Consider the following 19257-nt stretch of genomic DNA (forward strand, 5'->3'; position numbering starts at 1 on the left):
TTGAGCAGATTGAAAAAAATACTAATTAAAACGAAGTCTGCAATATGTGTATTCAAGTGACAATAAAAAAAGACACTTAACTTCCTCATGAATTAAATGTAGCAGGAAAGGGCAGGGAGAGAAGGGGTTTCTGTATGGCAAAGTAAGCACCATGTCCACTGACTAGCGTGGTTCTAGTCAGGGTAACCTAGATACACATTAAAAGAGGACCTGTGCTCACCCTCTGGTAGCTTGGCACAGAGCAGGCAGGCTTATCTAAAGAGGCAATGTATAAAGTATTTGTGCAACACACAGACACACACACACACACATGCATGCACGCAGATGCAGACACACACACACCACCCACATTTAGAAAAATAGACAATAAATTAATGAATAAATTAAGATCAAAAAGACAAAAATCCAATTAGTAGAAGTCGAGTTGTGAATTATTAAAGAATAAAAAGAGTTCTAGTGCTTAGAAGCAATAAGTGCCAGTGCGGGTTATCTGGTCATGCTGGACAGAGGCAAAGTCAAAGGGCGGCTACAGGACTTAAGCAGGCCTCGGTGAACAAAGTATCTTATCCTGGAACAACAGCGAGGTGCGTCGATTTTCTTCACGCAGTGGTGGTGAAGCGTCAGTTCCAAAACCGAGATGTGTTTGTTCCGAAGTGATGCACCGGTTTCTCCACACAGTCGAGGGATGAGTTCTGCAGGCGATGCTTCGGTTCCGATGCGAAGCACTAGGTCTGCTTCTGGCACAGGGACAATGATTCGAATTCTGCTCATGCAGTCAGTGGACGCACCGGTTTCCCTGAAGCAATTATCTGCGTCCGCTTCCAGTAAACGCTTCCAGTAAATGAGGGACAGAATCAGGTGTAGAGATGTTGATCTCCCTGAGTCTCAATAACAGAAGGCAATCCAACAAACCCTTGGAGATCACTTTGGTGCTCAGCAGGGTCAGAGAATAGCAGACAGCAGGGCAGCACATGAGAAAAGCAGTACTACCAGGGCAGCTGCGAAGCAGAGTGACAGTCCTTCAAGTAGCTCAGCAGTTTTTCCGACAGTGTAGTTACAGGTTGTTAGAAATGGTATCCCTGGCTGGCCAGGGCTTGCGCCAAAGTCAGTCAGAGACCACCACTTCCATGTCAGGGCAAGGGAGTTACACGCCAAGATAACCCCTGCTCACCCCCTTGGTAACGTAGCACGAGCAGTAAGGCTAAACTCGGAGGCAATGTGAGTTAAGTGTTTGCGCGTGCACCCCCAGCAATAACACCCAAGGCCCACCACAAAGGAAACTCCACACAAGGTTGTATGTAAAAATAGCCTTTGTATTATACCAAAACACATCAGATAAAAACACACACTTTACAATGTGCCAACAGGCACAGGCAGAATTTACAGGGGATATGTACAAGACAGGGCCACCTGGACCACTGTCAGGAATAGGCACTTTAATAACTAGCACTTAGAACATAGAATATAAAACCACTGTGGCACAAATTAGAAAATAGAGCACACCACCAGTAATCACTGGTAACAGGTAAGTACCACCTACGCAACCCTAACCACCTTAAGAAAATATTGCGCAGGGAACCAGGACCTCCCTAGCAACACCTGTACTAGGAGAAAACAACCACCTAAGTTTCACCATACATTTAGGGGTATAGGCATAGGAACACTAAACACATGATGCATAAACATACATTCAGCGGTGTAAGGACAAGGCACATGACGCATCAAAACACATTCAGAGGTGCAGGGAAGGAAAACACATGATGCCTAAAAACATTCAGCGGTGTAAGAACAGTTGCGCAGTACTCACATAAGCCACCACCTGTAGCAGTCCCTAGGCCAACTGGCCTTGTTGGGGCTAGGATGCCCTGTGTCCCAAAGTCAGGGGCCTAAATGGAGCAGCTGCCCATTAAGTGCTGGGCAGCTGTGAAGACAATGATTGGGTCAATGCTGGAGCCTCGTGGGCCCAAGAACAACAATGACTGTCCTCTGAGCCCCTCTGGGCTCTAAACAAAGGACTGGCCCCTTGGTGCCTCGCTGGGCTCAAAAACACAATGTGGGCAGGGTGGGAGCGGCCCGCTGCCTTCTGGGGCCGCTCTAAGTGAAAAGGTGCCCCCTGAGCCTCCGTGGCTCTAAAGAAAGAAATGCCCCCACGAGCCTCTTTGGGCTTGCAACTTAAGGAATGCCTGGAGCCTCTTGGGGCTCTCAATCACAAAATGGCACTCCAGAGCCTCCCAGGGCTCGTAAAACAAATATGCCCCCTTGAGCCTCTCTGGGCTGAAAATCAACAATGCCCTTCAGAGCCTCGGGGTTCAAAGAAATGCCACTGAGCCCCGCAGGGCTCGCAAACCAACAAAAGTGCCCCTGGGGCCCTCGTGGGCCAAACAAGAATGCGGCCTCGCAGGGGGAGCGGAGACACCGTGGGAGCGGCCCACTGTATCTCGGGGCCGCTCAAGGACTCTGCCCGGGCCCTCCCGGGACCTCTATGACCACCAGCGCCCCACGCGTTAGAGGGGAGGGGCAGGCACCGGCAATGTGCCCGGACGCCCTCCTCTCAGGGAACGGACCCCCGGCCCCACTCACCGGCTGCTGGGACGGGGGCTGCTCCTCCTCTCAAGCTGCTTCCCAGGGCGGCGCTTCTCCTGGGCGGCGGGGCTCTCCCTCGTGAGAGCCTCGCCGAGGATACAAGCCGCAGGCCCTCCTTGCTCCGCGGCTGCGGGGTGGGACTTCCGGTTTGGCCGGCAATGCTTACCGCAGGCAGCGCGGCGGCCTGCCCTGGCACTCACTGGCGGCTCTCCCTCGAGAAGCGCACAATCACGGGGGTGAATGCCGGGTGGGTACCGGCTCTTCCTAAGTAAATAATAAATCGAGGTGGGCACTCGATCGGGGTACCAAATCAGCAAAAATGGGTCAGATGCCGGATTGGCGCCGGCGAAGAACAAGGGAAGCACGCTCAAGCGCTAAGGACAAGAGAAAAGCGCTCCCAGGCGCTATAAGTAAAATACAGCACTCCCAGGCGCTATCAGCAAAAATAGAGCACCAGCAAAGTTCTGGAGGCAGGCAGGGGGACAAGGCTGGGCCGAGAGCCAGCTCACTGGGCCTCCAGGCAGGGAGGCAGTCCAAGTGGCGGTCCTCCTGGCGCCCAACAGCAACAGCCCCCCTCAGCAAAAGGATCCTGGAAGAGAACAGTTTGTAAGGGGACACAGCCCCTTTTTATACAGTTAAACCCTCTGTCTGAGCTCAGGGGGAGAAGTGAAGGGACAGGAGAAGTGAAGGGACAGGAGAAGGAGAAGTGACGGGACAGGAGAAGGAGAAGTGACGGACAGGAGAAGGAGAAGTGACGGGACAGGAGAAGGAGAAGTAACGGGACAGGAGAAGGAGAAGTGACGGGACAGGAGAAGGAGAAGTGAAGGGACCAGGAGAAGGAGAAGTGACGGGACAGGAGAAGGAGAAGTAACGGGACAGGAGAAGGAGAAGTGACGGGACAGGAGAAGGAGAAGTGAAGGGACCAGGAGAAGGAGAAGTGATGGGACAGGAGAAGGAGAAGTGACGGGGCAGGAGAAGTGACGGGGCAGGAGAAGTGACAGGGCAGGAGAAGTGACGGGGCAGGAGAAGTGACAGGGCAGGAGAAGTGACAGGGCAGGAGAAGTGACGGGGGCAGGAGAAGTGACGGGGGCAGGAGGAGTGACCGGGGAGGAGAAGTGACAGGGGCAGGAGCGGTGACAGGGCAGGAGCGGTGACGGGGGCAGGAGAAGGGAGGGGGCAGGACTGTTCCCATTGGGTGCAGAATCTAGACTGATTTGCATATGGCTGGGTCCAAACTGGAATGGCATGGTGAGCAAAGAAACAATGGATTTAGGCCCAGATCTCTGTACTGGGGTGAATGTATGATATTGTTCTGCATTCAGTTGTTCTTTTTGCTACATTATGATTGAGCAGCTAGCTGGCGACATGAATATGAAGGGGCCTTTGTGGGTTTCTGTGAGTCTAGATTCTCCTGAGGAGTTCCTTTCTCTTCTGAGCCCTGCTTAACACATGTGTACAGGAGGAGCCCTGATTCATGACCTCAATGTTTGAGACAAAAAATAATCATGGATTTCTGAACAATGAGTAAAAACATTAAGGTAACATGTTGTTCCTGGTTATATTTCACACGCTTTACATAAACCTGTATTCCCTATGAGTGTTTGCTTTTTCCTGAATTAAACCTCAAACATGTGTATCCATTGTTTTAATTAAATAACGTTATAAGCTGTAACTGGTCAGTAAAATGCTAAAAGTACAAAAAATTGGTATGTTTTGCTATTTCTAGCCACACCCCTGACTCCGCCCACTGATGCAATCTTCGGTTATTCCCGCCCCCTGATTCTCCACCCACAGTTCCCCTACTTTTTTTTCCCCACTTCGACTACTGCGCATAATTGATCTCTGATTTACATGAGAAGAACCACTGTTTGAGAATACTGGATGCCGTCCGATATGTATATGACAAAATGTATATGCTATGACACAATGATACCAATAACAAGTATTAAAAATGCAATAGGTTTCACCTTTGATTACGGTAAAGCCATTTGCTTTGCTATACAATACCGTTAGCAAAGCAAATGGCTTTACCTTAATCAAAGGCGAGACCTTTTGCATTTTCAATGCTTGTTCCTTCTTGCATGTAAGACTGAAAACAACAATAAATAGGCTTGTTTATGTGTTGTCCGGTAATCTTGATCTGCAGCCTGAGGGAGACAGAAGGAACACAGCGAGAGGCCAGGCACGCAGCGCAGTCTGCACAGCTCCATTTGCCATGTAGAGCAACTGCCCAGTGTGGAGGTGTGCAGCTGCCCCGACAACCAGCGTGATTCTAGTTATAGGTGGGGGACCCTGTGAGGTGCGCCCCTCCCGCTTACTGGCACACACCACCAGAGGCTCAGAATCTGATAACAGACAGCACTGGAGACTGAAGAGGGCCACAGGTGCCCAGCACGTTCACGGGCAGCGTCCTTGCTTGTGCCTACCTCCTTTCTACTGGGGTACAGTTTGGGGGCATTCTTTTAGTAATTATTTACTTTTTTTTTAAATTATTTAATAATTAGTAATCTGTCTGTTAGCCCTGTTGGCATTTTTTTTAACCCCCTGCTTGGAATCGTTTTGTTGCCATCCAGTCCTACTAGGGGATAAATGGTATTAACAGCTACCTCAAACATGGGTAAAAAGAAAGGTCCCCCTCCGAAATCGACGCCTCACGCTGCTGCTATCCGAGTATCATCTATAGAAGGCTTTCTCCATTGGGCTGTGGAGGCTGTAGCAAAGGAAATTGAACTTGTAGAAAGTAGGCTTTCACTGGACAGAGACATTTCCCTCCCTCGTGGGTCGCTCTCTGACACAAGTGGGAAGGGGCTCACCAGCAATAGGAGACCATTGGGGTATTCTGAGGATCCTTGTAGGGACTCTCACTACCCCAGTTGCCAACCTAAGGCATAAGCAGACAATGAAGTCTTGCATATTGACCCAGCCCCCCACAGAGGATTTTCCAGGGGTCCAACCTCCTTCAATGTCAGTGGGAGATAAGGTCTCTCCCCTCAGGATTACTTTGATGAGGGATTTGGAAACATTATTAAACAGCAAGTTGGAGCCAATCCTGCTTAGAATTTCCCACATTGAGGATAGGGTTTTATGTGTACTTTCCCTTGTGACCAAGGAGAGGGCGGGGTACAAGGGTGGTCAGGAGCAGGGTTTATTAGCAGAGCTGCAAGGTCCAGTTGATTGAAAGGGCTCGAGGATGGGGTTTGCATCAACCCATGACAAGGGCTTTCGGGGGTTACTCATTTTTCTGTTGAACTTGATGCCCTGCCCCACCATCTGCGCGAGGGGAGGAGTTGGCACTCAGTGCCTCAAAGCAAGAGTGGTATGGTGGTAAATTTGCCACCAGAAGCAACCCATTATGTCATTGTTCTGGGAAATGTTCCCCCTGCTGTGGCTCCACCAGGGATTTATTTCAGGAGCTTAAGAATAAGGTGATGCATTGGCTTAGCTCTCATCTCTCTTTAAGGAGGGGGTTTGCGGATTCTATCAATATGGCATGGAGGGTAGGTTTGATTGGTAAGGATAGGAAACCCTTGGTGGGAGATTGTGTGGTGGTTAACTTTAATAAACATTTGTTACCTGGGAATCTACTTGTTTCTGCCCCCTGATCAACATCAGACTCATCAGGGATAGTTGCCTTGTCACTGAGTTTCTTCTAGAGACCGGGTATCCTAACCAATCCAGCAGACTCTCATCTCTCGGGGGGCTAATCCTGCTATTGATTACCTGGTTTTTGGCAGACCACCTTAGTGCCCGCTGGAAATCGATAACGTCTTTTTCCTTGAGGGTTACATGACTTTTTTTGTACCAGCTGTTATCTAAATGGCAGTGAGGTGAAAAGGGGGTTTAGTGATACTTTTCAGATTTTAGCTGAGTGGTTACATTGCAGACCTTAACTGCTATGGTGATACAACGCAGGGACTACTGTTCCCAATCCCTGGGGCCTGTTAATTGGTGGTGGCTCATTTTTACAAATGCAAGTGCGGGGGTTTAGAGCCCCGAGGACTTTCAAATTTGAACCATCACTTGAGGTCCTTTCCAGTTAATTGGGGTGGACAAGCCTAAATTGTGTTGGCTGGTGATTTTAATTGTCGCTTATATAATCCTCCCCTTGATGGCTGTTCCCCTTCTGGCAGTTGTCGGCTGAACTTCACTTTGTTCACTCACAAGGCAGTAGGGAGTTAAATGAGCTCTTAAACTCAAATAATATGGTTTTTAGAGCAAAGACACCAGGGAATTCTTCAAACCCAGTAATTCACCCGTCTTACAAAGGAAGGGGCAGAGGAAGGCTTATTGATATTATTTTTGTTTCAGCACCTTTATATTTCTACATTTCCTATTTAATATCATTGCTAGTCCTTCTAGTGACCACAATCCCTTATCCGTAAGTTTGGATATTGCTTTGGGCCCAAAACATTACTCAAGGGGGGCTCTGAAGTGCCTTTTGGCCGTTGACGTGGGGAGAAGGTTAAAATGGTCCCAGGTTGACCCCCAGTGCTCCCAAACCTCTCTCTCTACAACTTGCCAATGGGAGTTTGTCGTTTGTTTGGATAGTGAGGCTGGCGGGAGGGAGGTATTGGAAGCTTTTAAATGCATAGCTCGGGGGTTTGGCAAACCTTGACTGTGTAGTCTCATACCAATCGGGTGGCGCGAAACCCGAAATGGTTTGATAGTGATTGCTTGAGATCCCTGTGACTTTTGAAGATGGAGTTGAAGCAATCACGAGGGACGGGCAGCTGATTAGAAATTGTAGGCACGTGTACAAGAAGGAACAAAAGGTGTGTAAATATAATTCACAGGAATTAGCCTAGGAGGAGCTATGTCAAGCCAGTGAAACGGAGGACAGCTCTCTCTTCTAGTGCGTTTATCAACAGGCCTTGTGTTGCTGAGGGTTCTGTTCTGCTTCTATGCAATCAAATTTCAGAGTAGCAGTGGGTGGAGAATTTTGAGGGCATTTATAATCAGAGGGCTGATGGGAAAGTTAATATCCATGCTGCATCTGTGTCTGCTAGTAACAAAGTGGTGTTCACATTAGATGATATCACAAAAGGCATTCTAGCCCAGTCCAGCAACAAGGCCCCGGGCTGGACAACATACCACCTGACCGGTTTAATGGAAATATGGACGTCTGTGCTCCTTTTTTAATGCAGGTCTTAAATGTGGTTGTACAGGAGGGGCCCTTACCCTCTTGGTCAACCACAGCGATGGTCCACATTTTTAAGAAGGGGGATAAAGAGAACCCAGAATATTAACGTTCATTTTCTTACTGGATTCTACAGTTAAGGTCTTGGTAGGGTGATTCTAAATAGGCTGTGCGACTGGGCAGATAAAAAGAAAGAAGATTCTGAGTGATGTCCAGTATGACGTTAGTGTGGAAGGTCAACTTCATAGCAATGTCTGAAGAATTAATATTAAGTATAAAGTGGCTTGGCCTGAATTCTTACACCTGGCTTTGATGGACTTGACGACTTCTCTAACTAGGGTGAACCAAGCCAAACTATGGGCTTTGATCAGTGAGATGGGGGTCAATCCCAGAATTCTGGCTCTTTAGCTGATCTCCACTCATTTACCTCTGCCTTGGTGCACTTTTCTCAAGATGCTAAGTGCACTCAATCATTTTGGAATGAGTTGTGGGGTTCGGCAGGTGTGTTACCGGCCCTTTTTTCTGTTCAGCTTATATTTTAATGGATTGGAGTATGCGCGATTACCTGTTTTGGCCAATTGTCCTAAGATTATTGACAGATCTCTCCCTGTTCTATTATACGTGGATGACATGGTCCTGATAGCTTGGACTGCACAAGGGTTGGGCCTGTTGTTGGCTGAATATGTTTTTTGGGGGGCTTCTAGACTCGACGGCTAACTTTTCAAAGTCCTACATAATGGTAGTGGGCCCCAAAGCATCAAGGTATCAAATGTTACCCTGAGTAAAGTCAAGGCCTTCTCCTATTTGGGTATTTTATTTAATGTTAAGAAGTGTTGGAAACCTCTGATTGAAGCCAAAAGATAGGAGTCTGTAAAAAACTATGGGGGTGGTTTCTAGTTTTGCACATAGGCTTAGGTCTAGGGCACCAAGGGATCTCTTACAAATTCATCAGGCCAAGTACATTGCAGAGCTGTGGTATGGAAGTGAGGTCTGGGGTATGTTAAGTTGAGTCAGATTCAAATAATGGAGAATAATTTCTTGCGTAAATGATCCAGGTCCCCCACTCAACTCCAACATTTTCTGTGCATATTGAACTGGGTCTTGATTATGTTGCGGTATAGTGTAGTTCCTATATTCCCAATAGGCTCTGCGCATTGGAATCATATATCCTATAGATTTGAAATAGGACTTAGGTCTACTAGGTCTCTATCAAATATATTAAACTTAATTGTGAGTGCCAGCTAGCTCAGAGGTCACTAGAAACTTTCTCGAATAAACAAGAAGGGATTCGTTTCTGACAACCGCATAAACATGACAACTTTGTTTCCCCAAGATAAAACGTATCTTCAGAGTTGTGTGGAAACAATAGATAGATATTTTACTCAGTCAATCGTACATGCTTCGTTTCATCAGAGGTGCAGAGAAATAGAGAGACAGGCGTTTTCAATAAAAGTATTTATTAAACAGTCTTCTTTCTCATGCAGAAGAAATGTACTGCTACAATCGTAATACATGAGATGTATCTGAGACAGGAGTGTAAACATTTCTTTCTGGCTCTGGTACAGATTTGTTTATAATTGAACTGTGTTTAGTGGTAAAAAGGAAGTTAAAAAATTGAAGGAGTCTGACATTCAAAGTCAGCTAGTGTTTAAGCATGCAGCAGCGTGGTACACTCCCTGTGTAACACATGTCAACACCAGGACTTGATATGTAATTTATATTTATATTATTGGCAGGATGTACATAGACTAAACCATCATAATTTTTTGATGTTATTTCAAATAAAGGGATTTCAGTTTCCTCCATGGTTGCACATTAAGTCAGCATTAGAATCCTATCAGAAGGAGCTTCTTATCTTTTCCCAAGTCAGTATCTTTGGGCGGTTGCAGTGCCAGGGCTTCAATCATTCAATGCACCAAGTAGAGCATTCCCTCTGAGGTGCCTAGGCGCTATACATGGTTGAATATAAAGGCTGGTGGTACATAAACAACATGGCGGCATAAACAGTTCTACACACATTGCTTCCTTGTATTCTGTGTCCCAGGGAGGCTGACATGAGTTCTTCTGTTTCATTCTTACATTGTTCCTCTTCACAAGATGGGGTGTGATTGCATCAGAGGTTTAAATAATGACCTCAAAGCTTTTTCGGCAGGTGAGCACTGTAAATCATAACTGTACATTTGGGTCGCCGGCAGGTGAAATAATTCACAGTAATCTTGAGAAACACATCCTGTCAAGCTATACTGTTTCGCAGCTTCACCTGTGGGAAAAACACACAGACAATAATCAGTCATTAACAATGCTGCTACATACTTTTTTTCTCCATCTAAGAAAGAAATATGCCTATCCTGGTCCAAAGTTCCCAAGATCTCAGATTGGCCATTAATACACACACTGGTAGATGTTGAAAGCAACCTGGACCTGATTCAAGGACCTGGGATTCCAGGTTGAATTGTGAGTGTCACGAAAGCTAAGGTGGGAATTAAGAGGTCTGCCATGAACAAGGACACCGTGAGCCGGACTGGTAAGTAATAGATTGAGCCTTACCTTGTCAAAAATAAATGTCAATCATCCACATTATTTTAAGGAGGTTATCCAATAAATCTTTTTTTTTCAATCCTTGTTTACCTTTGTCATTTACAGTAAATGTTGAACACTGTACTTGTTAATTTAACTGATTACCTCTACTCAAGAATGTTTTTCTGCAAATGTCATAGCGATCTGTACCACGTTCATGACAGAAATTTCTTATTTGTATCTCTTATCTCTTTATGCTAACACCTCTGGGGCTCTTCAATATTCTTGCATAGTCCTTAAATACCACTTCCTCTTGGTGGCGAGGCTATCCTTGTGGTTTATCACATTACAATCCTCTGGCAACCAATGTTGCAAAGTGAGAAGAAATATGATCCATCTCTTGTTCTGCTGGGGGTACAGCAGCAACAACACAATCCTGTGGTTCCCATGGCTACAACATGTAGTTTGGCGGAGACTGACCTGAATTTGCCACCCTAGATGAGTTGCACAGTCTGCCTTACATTTATGAAATCACCTGGCATAACCCGTATTCACAAATAGCTCAGACAAACACATGTTCACTATGCTGGTTCTGGTATTGTTGCTGGCTGTCTGTTGTGTCTGTTTCAAGTCATGAATTAAAGAGCATGAAACGGTGAGTATGTAATTTGCTGTGCTTGCATAGAGCACAGGACACACGTAAGAGTGAACTGCTACTTTTAGAAAAGCTGGATTATCACCCTCCTGATCACCTGCTTCTTACTGCATTCCATAGTGTCCTATTATTTCAGAGGGTATTGCTCTTGTGTGGTGCAATCCCTTGGAATGTACTGTATGATAGATATTTAGTCAGAGCAAAAAGGTAAGAATTGCAGGAACTGAGGGAATTCTTGTATTTGGCATCTAATTATGTATTCTATCATCTCATGCCCCAATAGATTACCAAAAATAATATGAAAACACATTTTCTAGATGTATATTGATTAGGTGGGACAGAGTTGCACCACAATCATAGAAGGCCCTACTCTGTGAGGCTCCTGATGACTCAGGGTACAGCATGGTCTTTCTACCCCCAGCAGTTCATGCTGACTCCCCCTGTGGGAACATGCCTTGCAGACATCTGGGAATGCTATGAGCCATATCACAGACTCCAACCACCTCCTAAGCCACTGTGGACCTAAAGCTTTAAAGCACTGGAGTAGAGTAGACTGTGCAGCGGACGCACACAGTGGGCGCGCCAAAAGCAAGTCCGTCCGCGCCCGTCTGCGCCCGTCCGCGGCCGTCCGGGGCCACAAATGCTGTCCAATTTTCTAAGGATCAAAGCTTAAAGTATTCAAGCAGCAAACTTAGAAAGCTACACCTGGGGGTTTAACACACTGGAGTCATAATATATCAGTAGAACAAGGAGTAAAGACATGTGCTCACTGCCCATTCAAGCTAACCACAGCATTAGCTGATCGCACAAATCCAGAAGTCAAGTGGCTGAAATGCATACTCATTCATTTCAGGTCACTAAATAAACACAAAAATGAAATATATGACTGCATCATAGAAAAGAATGTGGACTTCTTATTTTTGACAGAAACCCGGCTGGATGAATTCTCAGCTCCTGATGTCCTACAGGCACTCCCACCGCAATACGGGATCCTGAGAGTGGACCGCCCGATAAAAAAGGGGGGAGGCATAGCAGTGATACATAAATTATCTATAGACTGCTCGATGCAAGAGGCAGTGGTAGGTTACTGCGAAGCTGCATCATTCACAATAAACGCCAAGCTCACGCTAAGGTTTTCTGATTTATAGACCGCCGGGGCCATCTTCAGGCTTCAGGGAAAGCTTTTGGAGTGTCTATTCCAACCAGCACTACATCATAATAATAACCTGTTAGTTCTGGGGGATCTAAACCTACATTTTGACAGCAAAACATGCGGGGAAGCGCAAGCCTTAATCCAAGAGTTGGCAGGCTTCTAACCTGAATTAAAATCAACATGGATAACACATCAACTAGGACATCTTTTAAACTCCATTTTCTCAAACCTCCAGGGGCTGTCAGTTGACTGCCCAACAGCGGCCCTGTGTTCGGACCACTATTTAGTCACCTTTGTAATTCCTCAAACAAAACTTCTATCAAAGAATGACACGCCTTATAATAGCAGACATAGGAAATTGAGACATTTCAAGGAAAGCAGCTTTACACAGGCTCTGTTAGCAAACCCCCCTCCCTTAAACACAGAGACTAACCAGGAGAGTCAGGAGGTAAATAACTGGATTAAAGGTGCACTGGATGTGGTGACCCCATGGTCAACCAGTACCCCACGCAGAAATACGAAGAGTGCGCTGTGGTTCAACCAGGATTTAAGGATGGCAAGACAGGCGTGTAAAAAGCTAGAACGTAAATGTAGGAAGGGCTTCTTATACTCTGACAAGACGGTATATAAATTAAAACTGAGACAGTATCATGCTCTTATAAAGAAAACACTGGCGGCATACTACACGGGGAGAATAGAAACAGCAGAGAACTCATCTAGGGTATTATTCGGCATTTTCAAAGAACTATCCTCACTAGAACGAACTGTAGCACCAGCCCCTTGTTCAGAAGAATCATGCAATAAAATCGCAGAATTCCTCACGGAAAAGGTGTCTAATATTCATGACACCTTTCCAGACAATGCTCGAAATGGACACTTAAGCCACAAGGAACAAATGAAGGAGTGGGGGGAAAATAGCATCTCCCATTTCACTCCTCCTTCTCTAGAAGAGCTGAGAAAGATAGCACTGAGCATAAAATCGGTCGCACCACAAGACCCAGTTACACCCAAGGTCATCAGTGCAGGACTAGGGACAATATTACCATACATCCAGCAGCTGTTAGAGTGCTCCTTCAGAAAAGGGAAGGTACCTGATATACGGAAAAAAAGCCTTTGTCTGCCCACTGAAAAAGAAGCCGACAGCTGACGGAAACATAATGGAAAATCTACGACCAGTCTCACTGCTCCCTTATTTCTCAAATATAGCTGAAAAAGTGGTCAATGTACAGTTAGTAGCACACATTAAGAAACATGACCTATGGCACCCAACACTGTCAGGATTTAGATCATCCTACTAAACAGAAACAGCACTGCTCTATGCTACTAGGTCAGTACGAAAATGAGAGGACCAAGGCCTGACAACTCTACTGGTTCTCTTAGACCTCAGCGCAGCTTTCGACACTGTGTCACATGAGATGCTAGTGCACCGACTCAGAAGGCGCAGCTTTCGGGTGTCACAATCCACATACACCTCAGTGCACATCAAGCTAGCACAGGGAGTGCCACAGGGTTCAACACTGAGCCCGACGTTGTTCAATCTATGGTTGCCCCCTTGTCCGAGATTGTGGAAAAACACAGTGTCACGATAGTGTCATACGCAGAAGACACAAAGCTTGTGGTCATCTTAACTCCAAATTCAGCACTAGCGGCCAATAGCTTTGCGGAATGCCTGAAAGATTTAGCCAGGTGGTTGACAGAAAACTGCCTGAGACTAAATGGCAGTAAGACGGAAATAATAATAGTCGGAAACACCCCCATCCATCTGGTCATCGGCATGGTGGCCAGTAAGCTTAGGACAAGTCCCCACCCCGAAGACGGAGGTTGAAAACTTGGGGATATGGAGAGACTATAGATTATCCTTTGAGACCCAGATCAAGAGGGTTGCAGGCAGATGCTTCGGAATCCTCCGAATATTAAGGAAGACCCTAGATATTCTACCTCTGGCGGCAAAAAAAACTCTGACCCATGCGCTCGTCACATCTAGATTAGAATATGTAAACCTACTGTATCTTGGTGCCAACAAAAAAGGACTCCAAAGGCTACAAACTGTTCAGAACACAGCGGCCTGTCAAATATTTAATCTGTCAAGGAAAGCACCCTTGAAGAATGCCCTAAAGACACTACATTGGCTACCCATCCAGAAATGTGTAACATTTAAGGCACTGTGCATTGGACACCGCATCTTACAGGGCAGATGTCCTTCGTACCTTAATGACCTCATGACTCCATATAAAGCAGAAAGGCAACTGAGATCCACTGGGACCCATCTGGTGAAAGTCCCAAGGATCAAGAAGGCATGAATGGGGGCACGCTCCTTTGAGTACTTGGCAGCAAAAAGCTGGAACACACTACCTTTGACCCTCCGGGAGGAACCATCAGAGAAACTCTTCCATAAATAATTGAAAACATGGCTGTTCACCCAATAGTAAGAAATAGTACATGAATCTGTAAGACACCACCTCCTGAAGATTGCAGAATATTTGATATAGCGCAGGGACACACATGGGGGTGTAACCAGGCGCTTCACAAATGCAAAACATAAATAATAAATAAAAGAGTACTGCCCATTCGCCCCACTTTCTGATGACTGCTGCCGGTGCCGTCCAATGACTTCACATAATGCTGATTGGAGTTGGCAGGACTAATGTCTCCACGGCCCATCACAGATGCCCTGTGCTGTCCACAGAGGCCCAGAATGCTGGACTAGGCCCCATAGCTCTAGCAGTGTCTACCAGAAGAGAGTCATTCAAGTGAATGTGAGGGCCTCATTTGGGGACACAATTCTTATCCTCACACTGGAGCTGCTCCAATATCAAAACAATGGTGTAACCTGGATTTTCCTGGGCTTGTTGAAGTTAGGCCCACCCCCCCACCCTTTACTTGGGCATCACTACAAAAGATCCTCCCTACTACCTCGGTCCTGGTCTACAGGTTTGCCTCCCAAGCTTCTAGAGACTGTTGAACCTTGGACACTATCACCAATGACTGGATGCCTTGCTCATTGTTGGTCTCCTTCATACCCCTGTCTTATGAGCCAACCCACTGGAGTATCAGGCCCTGAAATGATGCACCTGTATTTGTTGATGTTACTGCACTACATGTTTTGGCCTGGTTGATTCACACTTTCCTGCAGTGGCAGCCTGTCAGTCAGCTACACTGTTTAACCCCACCTGGACTGGACAGTGATTGCTGTCTCTCACCTGTCTCACATCACGGTGCACCTGGGCCTTGCCTTCTTTACATTTATTACTCAAACTGGCTCCTGACCCAATGTCCTCATGTAAATCCTCTCACCAGCTACTCTTCAAGGGTGTAGTCAGGGAGGGAGGCAAGAAGTAGGCCTATGTATCGCCATCACCGGAAAGAACCCTAGACGCCATCCTCAAGAAAGCTAAATCCTTAGCGACCCAGCTGTCTTCCATGGGCCTGAAGATAGCCCATCATATGAAGACACCAAAACCACATAGAACAACATAGGCTCCTTTCAGGCCCCAGTGGACACAGTGGACTAGTGGCTAGACAACACAGAAGACCAATTTGGGCTCCAGGAAGGGATGATTACGGACAACTTTCTTGAGCTGGACACCATGTGGATACATTTGGATTGCCGCTCCAGAGATTTCATGGACTCCACAGAACTGGCCCGTTTCCTGGACTGCCATACCCTGTATGCCATGGACACCACAGCCCCATAACTCAACAAGAGGAAGGGGCTGCACATGGAGGGGAGCAGCAACCCTGCTGGAGAAGTCCACCTGACCAATCATAAAGGTGTTATTCTGAATATAACATGTTACGTAGAGGCTGATTAGGATAGTGGGGAGACCGCCAACAACAGGGTCTTGGTGGTAGTCTCCCCACCACCCTAAACAGCTTTTCCACCTGCAAGGCTTTGTGGGCGGAAAGCCTGACACCCATGCATCCAATGGGCTCTTTGAGCCTGCCGGTGCTGGGGCGGGTCTCCCAATCCCAACAATAGTGCCAGTGAATACCAAGCACCGCCGTAAGGACTAGGAAAGTCACTCCCCACCAGCCTTTTTTTGGCAGTTCAGCTGCCATGGAAAGGATGGAGGGATGGACATGGGGGGTCCATAGTAGGCCCCCTCCACCCTGGGCCCTTTTCTATGGGTGTGGGGGGCACTGTGGTGTCCCCCACCAGGTCCATGTACCAAGTGTATATAGGACAGGGATGTGTTACATATCCCTTTTTTCCATTGCGGTGGGTTTTGCAGCAGCCACACCCGTCGCAATGGAAAACCTGTACAATGCAACCGCCGCAGGCACCATCGTATTATAGATTCATATGTGTGACACCCATCTCCTTTAGGGTGGGGCCGCCCGCCATCCTAATCAGGCCCATAGGTCAGTGGCAGACCTAACTCAGATAGATTTGAGGGAAAACTTGCGTTCATTCATGAAGCCCACAGCCAAAACCAACACTGATTTTCATGCTTCCCAGGGTATATGACCGTGGCAGACCAGAAGATGCCCTTCTCACTGGCTCCCTCGGGACCTGCTGTACCCCTCCCTTATTTTCTCTCCTCTCTCCCCCAGAGATGGGACATTGGCCATAATTATCTCTTGCACCTATGGCCATCATGAGTATCCCACGCCCTCATATGTCTCCTGGAGTGGTATGAAAACAAAACAGACAGATACTGTAAAACTGCCTGAACAAACATTTACCACTCATACCCTTACCACCCTTTTTTTTCTTTGTCTGTTCCACAACCTCATTGGCTTAACCCCCCAGTGCCAAATCCCCCCATCTGCCTACCTCCAGCACATGACCTTAGATCATGTTGGGGTTTAGGCTGCCCCTCGCCTGCCCCTCTCCTTTGCACCCACAGCACTTCATAAAAACTGTGCTCTCCCTCCTTTCTCCAAATGTCCTGGTCCTGCAAACTACCTCCCCCACCTTCTACTCATTGGTACTGTGACACCACTGCAGTAGCCTCCTACCAAAATACACATGCCTTCTTTCTTCCTGCTGTATACTTCATTGGTTTAATTTGTTAATTGCCACTACCGTAGCCCACCACCCCTTACTTTACTCACACGCAAAGGTAATGTGCTGAACTCTCGTGTTGAATAGAAGGAGAGCGTATCTTCCCTGACCTCTAAGCACACTGACATTAGCCCTTTTCCAAGAGACACATCTTTCAGCAAGGGAGCCGTAGAAACCCAAGCAGGACTGAGTGGTACAAGTCCTCTAAAACTGCTGAACCTCAAACAGTCATGACCCTACCGTACTCAGTGACACCATGCTTAAGTCCAAACTATGTGGGGTGGCCATTCACGTTTGCAAATGCCTTCCCTGTAATGTTCCACATAACTGGTGAGATGACGAGGGACAAGCTCTGGACAGGCACTATGGTGTTCAGCGTGGGTTTGCCTGTTCTCCTAACAGTGACAAATCCGCCTTTCTTTCACACCGCAACTACCCCATCAATGAATTCTGAAAATTCCATATCATATTGGGAGATGATTGTAAACTAGCGCTGGACGCTGTTCTGGATGGCAAGGGCCATATCTATAATAAAAAGTCTTGAATGGCCCTACTAACAACACCTCTTTAGACTTGAGAAGGATTGGTACCTGTCCAATTCCTGGCCTTAAGAACACAAACAATGCCATTCCCATGGCACATACTGTGAATGGTTTGCAAATGCTCCTTGATTCGTTTATGGTCTGTATGGAAAGCTTCAATTTAAAGGTGATCCTTAAGAAAACATTCACAATGACGTATGGTGAAGGAGTTTTCAAACACAACGGTTTTCCATTAAAGGCTACAGACATCCACAATGAATACCTTTTGTAAACTAAGGATTGTATTTGAAGGCTCTGGAAATTGGAAACCCCAAATAATGCTCAAGAGCCAGCAGCCTAAAATTCGTCTGTTCTATTTTCAGATTTGCCTCTAAATCAGCGGTCAAGTCCAATAGTTTTAAGATTGCTCAGTGTCCCTCCGGGTTTATCTGCCACAAAGAACTGGGACTACCTTATAATGAGGATACCATCAGATGACAACCAATGGATATATGCTAATCTAACTGGGACAAATATGAAACCACTCTGAACAGATGTCTCATTTCTTATTTGTCTTTCTCTTGATAATCCTTTTAAAATACCCTGACTGGATTTTATTAGAACTTTGCATTTTCTCCTAGTCTTAAGTGTGTACTCTGAAGAAGGCACCATTAGCATCATTCTGTCAAAAGAAGAGCTGAAATGAAAATTAGGAGGGATCACACTGGCTGCAGGGAAGGGTGTGAAATGTCTCAGCCCATGCTATAACTTTACCTGGAGAAGGCACTCAGTTGTATTTGTTCATCAATTTATGTTCACCAGTTTTCTGTATATTGTGTGATTGCGCCCACTTGAATGGGACACTGATTTAAGGAGTCTATCCTTGACATGGAACCTCATTACAAAGCACTTTTGGGCTGATTCGCAAGCCTCTTGCGCCACCCATACGCACTTTTCCCATGTAAAAAATGACACAAAAGTGACGCAAGGGGCATGTATATAAGCCCCATTGAATTTTGTCGTCCTCTATACGTTCTACAGATACGGAAGACATAGTTTTAAAAACAAAAAGATCTCAATTTTACCCAATGCAGACCGGCCCTTAGTTATCTCACTGTGCCTATCTGTACATCTGAATTGAGTTTTAAAAATAATGTTGTTAGAGTTAGGAAATGTCCTCTCCTATCAGTTTCTTCATCACATGAATTGGTTGTATGTTTTCCTATTCTATTAAGATTTATGCATTTAATGTTTTGGTTGCAATAACTGTATGTGTTATATTTTTATGGTTTCATGTGTAAACTGAATAAAAATTGATGATTGATTGATTGATTTGAAATGAGCGTACAAGGCTGCTCTGCTCAATCAAACCAGAGACATTTTCACATACATAAATGCTCATAGTGCTTATGTGCTTTGTCACTCTATTTCATGATGTGGATTTTACGCATTAAGACTGTTCTAATAAGCACCTTTCTGGCATTAGGAAATGAGCATTCGCCATACAGCAGGTGGCTTACTTCACTTGAGATCTGTCGAACACACACATAGGAGGAGCAACGCTAACTGCTGTGAGGTGTGTGTGTAATTCTAAGGAAGGGGTAGCCATATCCCATAAACACTTTAGCAGCTGAGTGCATTGTCTTTAACAGGCTGAAAAGGAGCCTGGTGACCTGGTTGTGG

General features: G+C 46.2%; 1 protein-coding gene across 1 annotated transcript in view; it reads right to left on the reverse strand.

Annotated features, from left to right (window-relative positions):
- Positions 1-9160: 9160 nt before the first annotated feature.
- Positions 9161-19257, reverse strand: part of LOC144807264 (phospholipase A2 inhibitor and Ly6/PLAUR domain-containing protein-like) — a 63412-nt gene continuing 53315 nt past the window's right edge. The window contains exon 5 of the mRNA XM_078673110.1: positions 9161-9980. Within this exon, the coding sequence (XP_078529236.1) occupies positions 9811-9980 (170 nt within the window). The 3' untranslated portion in view covers positions 9161-9810. The remainder of the gene's footprint in view (positions 9981-19257) is intronic.

The sequence above is a fragment of the Lissotriton helveticus genome, chromosome 1_2 (assembly GCF_964261635.1).
Source record: "Lissotriton helveticus chromosome 1_2, aLisHel1.1, whole genome shotgun sequence".
Classification (NCBI taxonomy): Eukaryota; Metazoa; Chordata; class Amphibia; order Caudata; family Salamandridae; genus Lissotriton; species Lissotriton helveticus.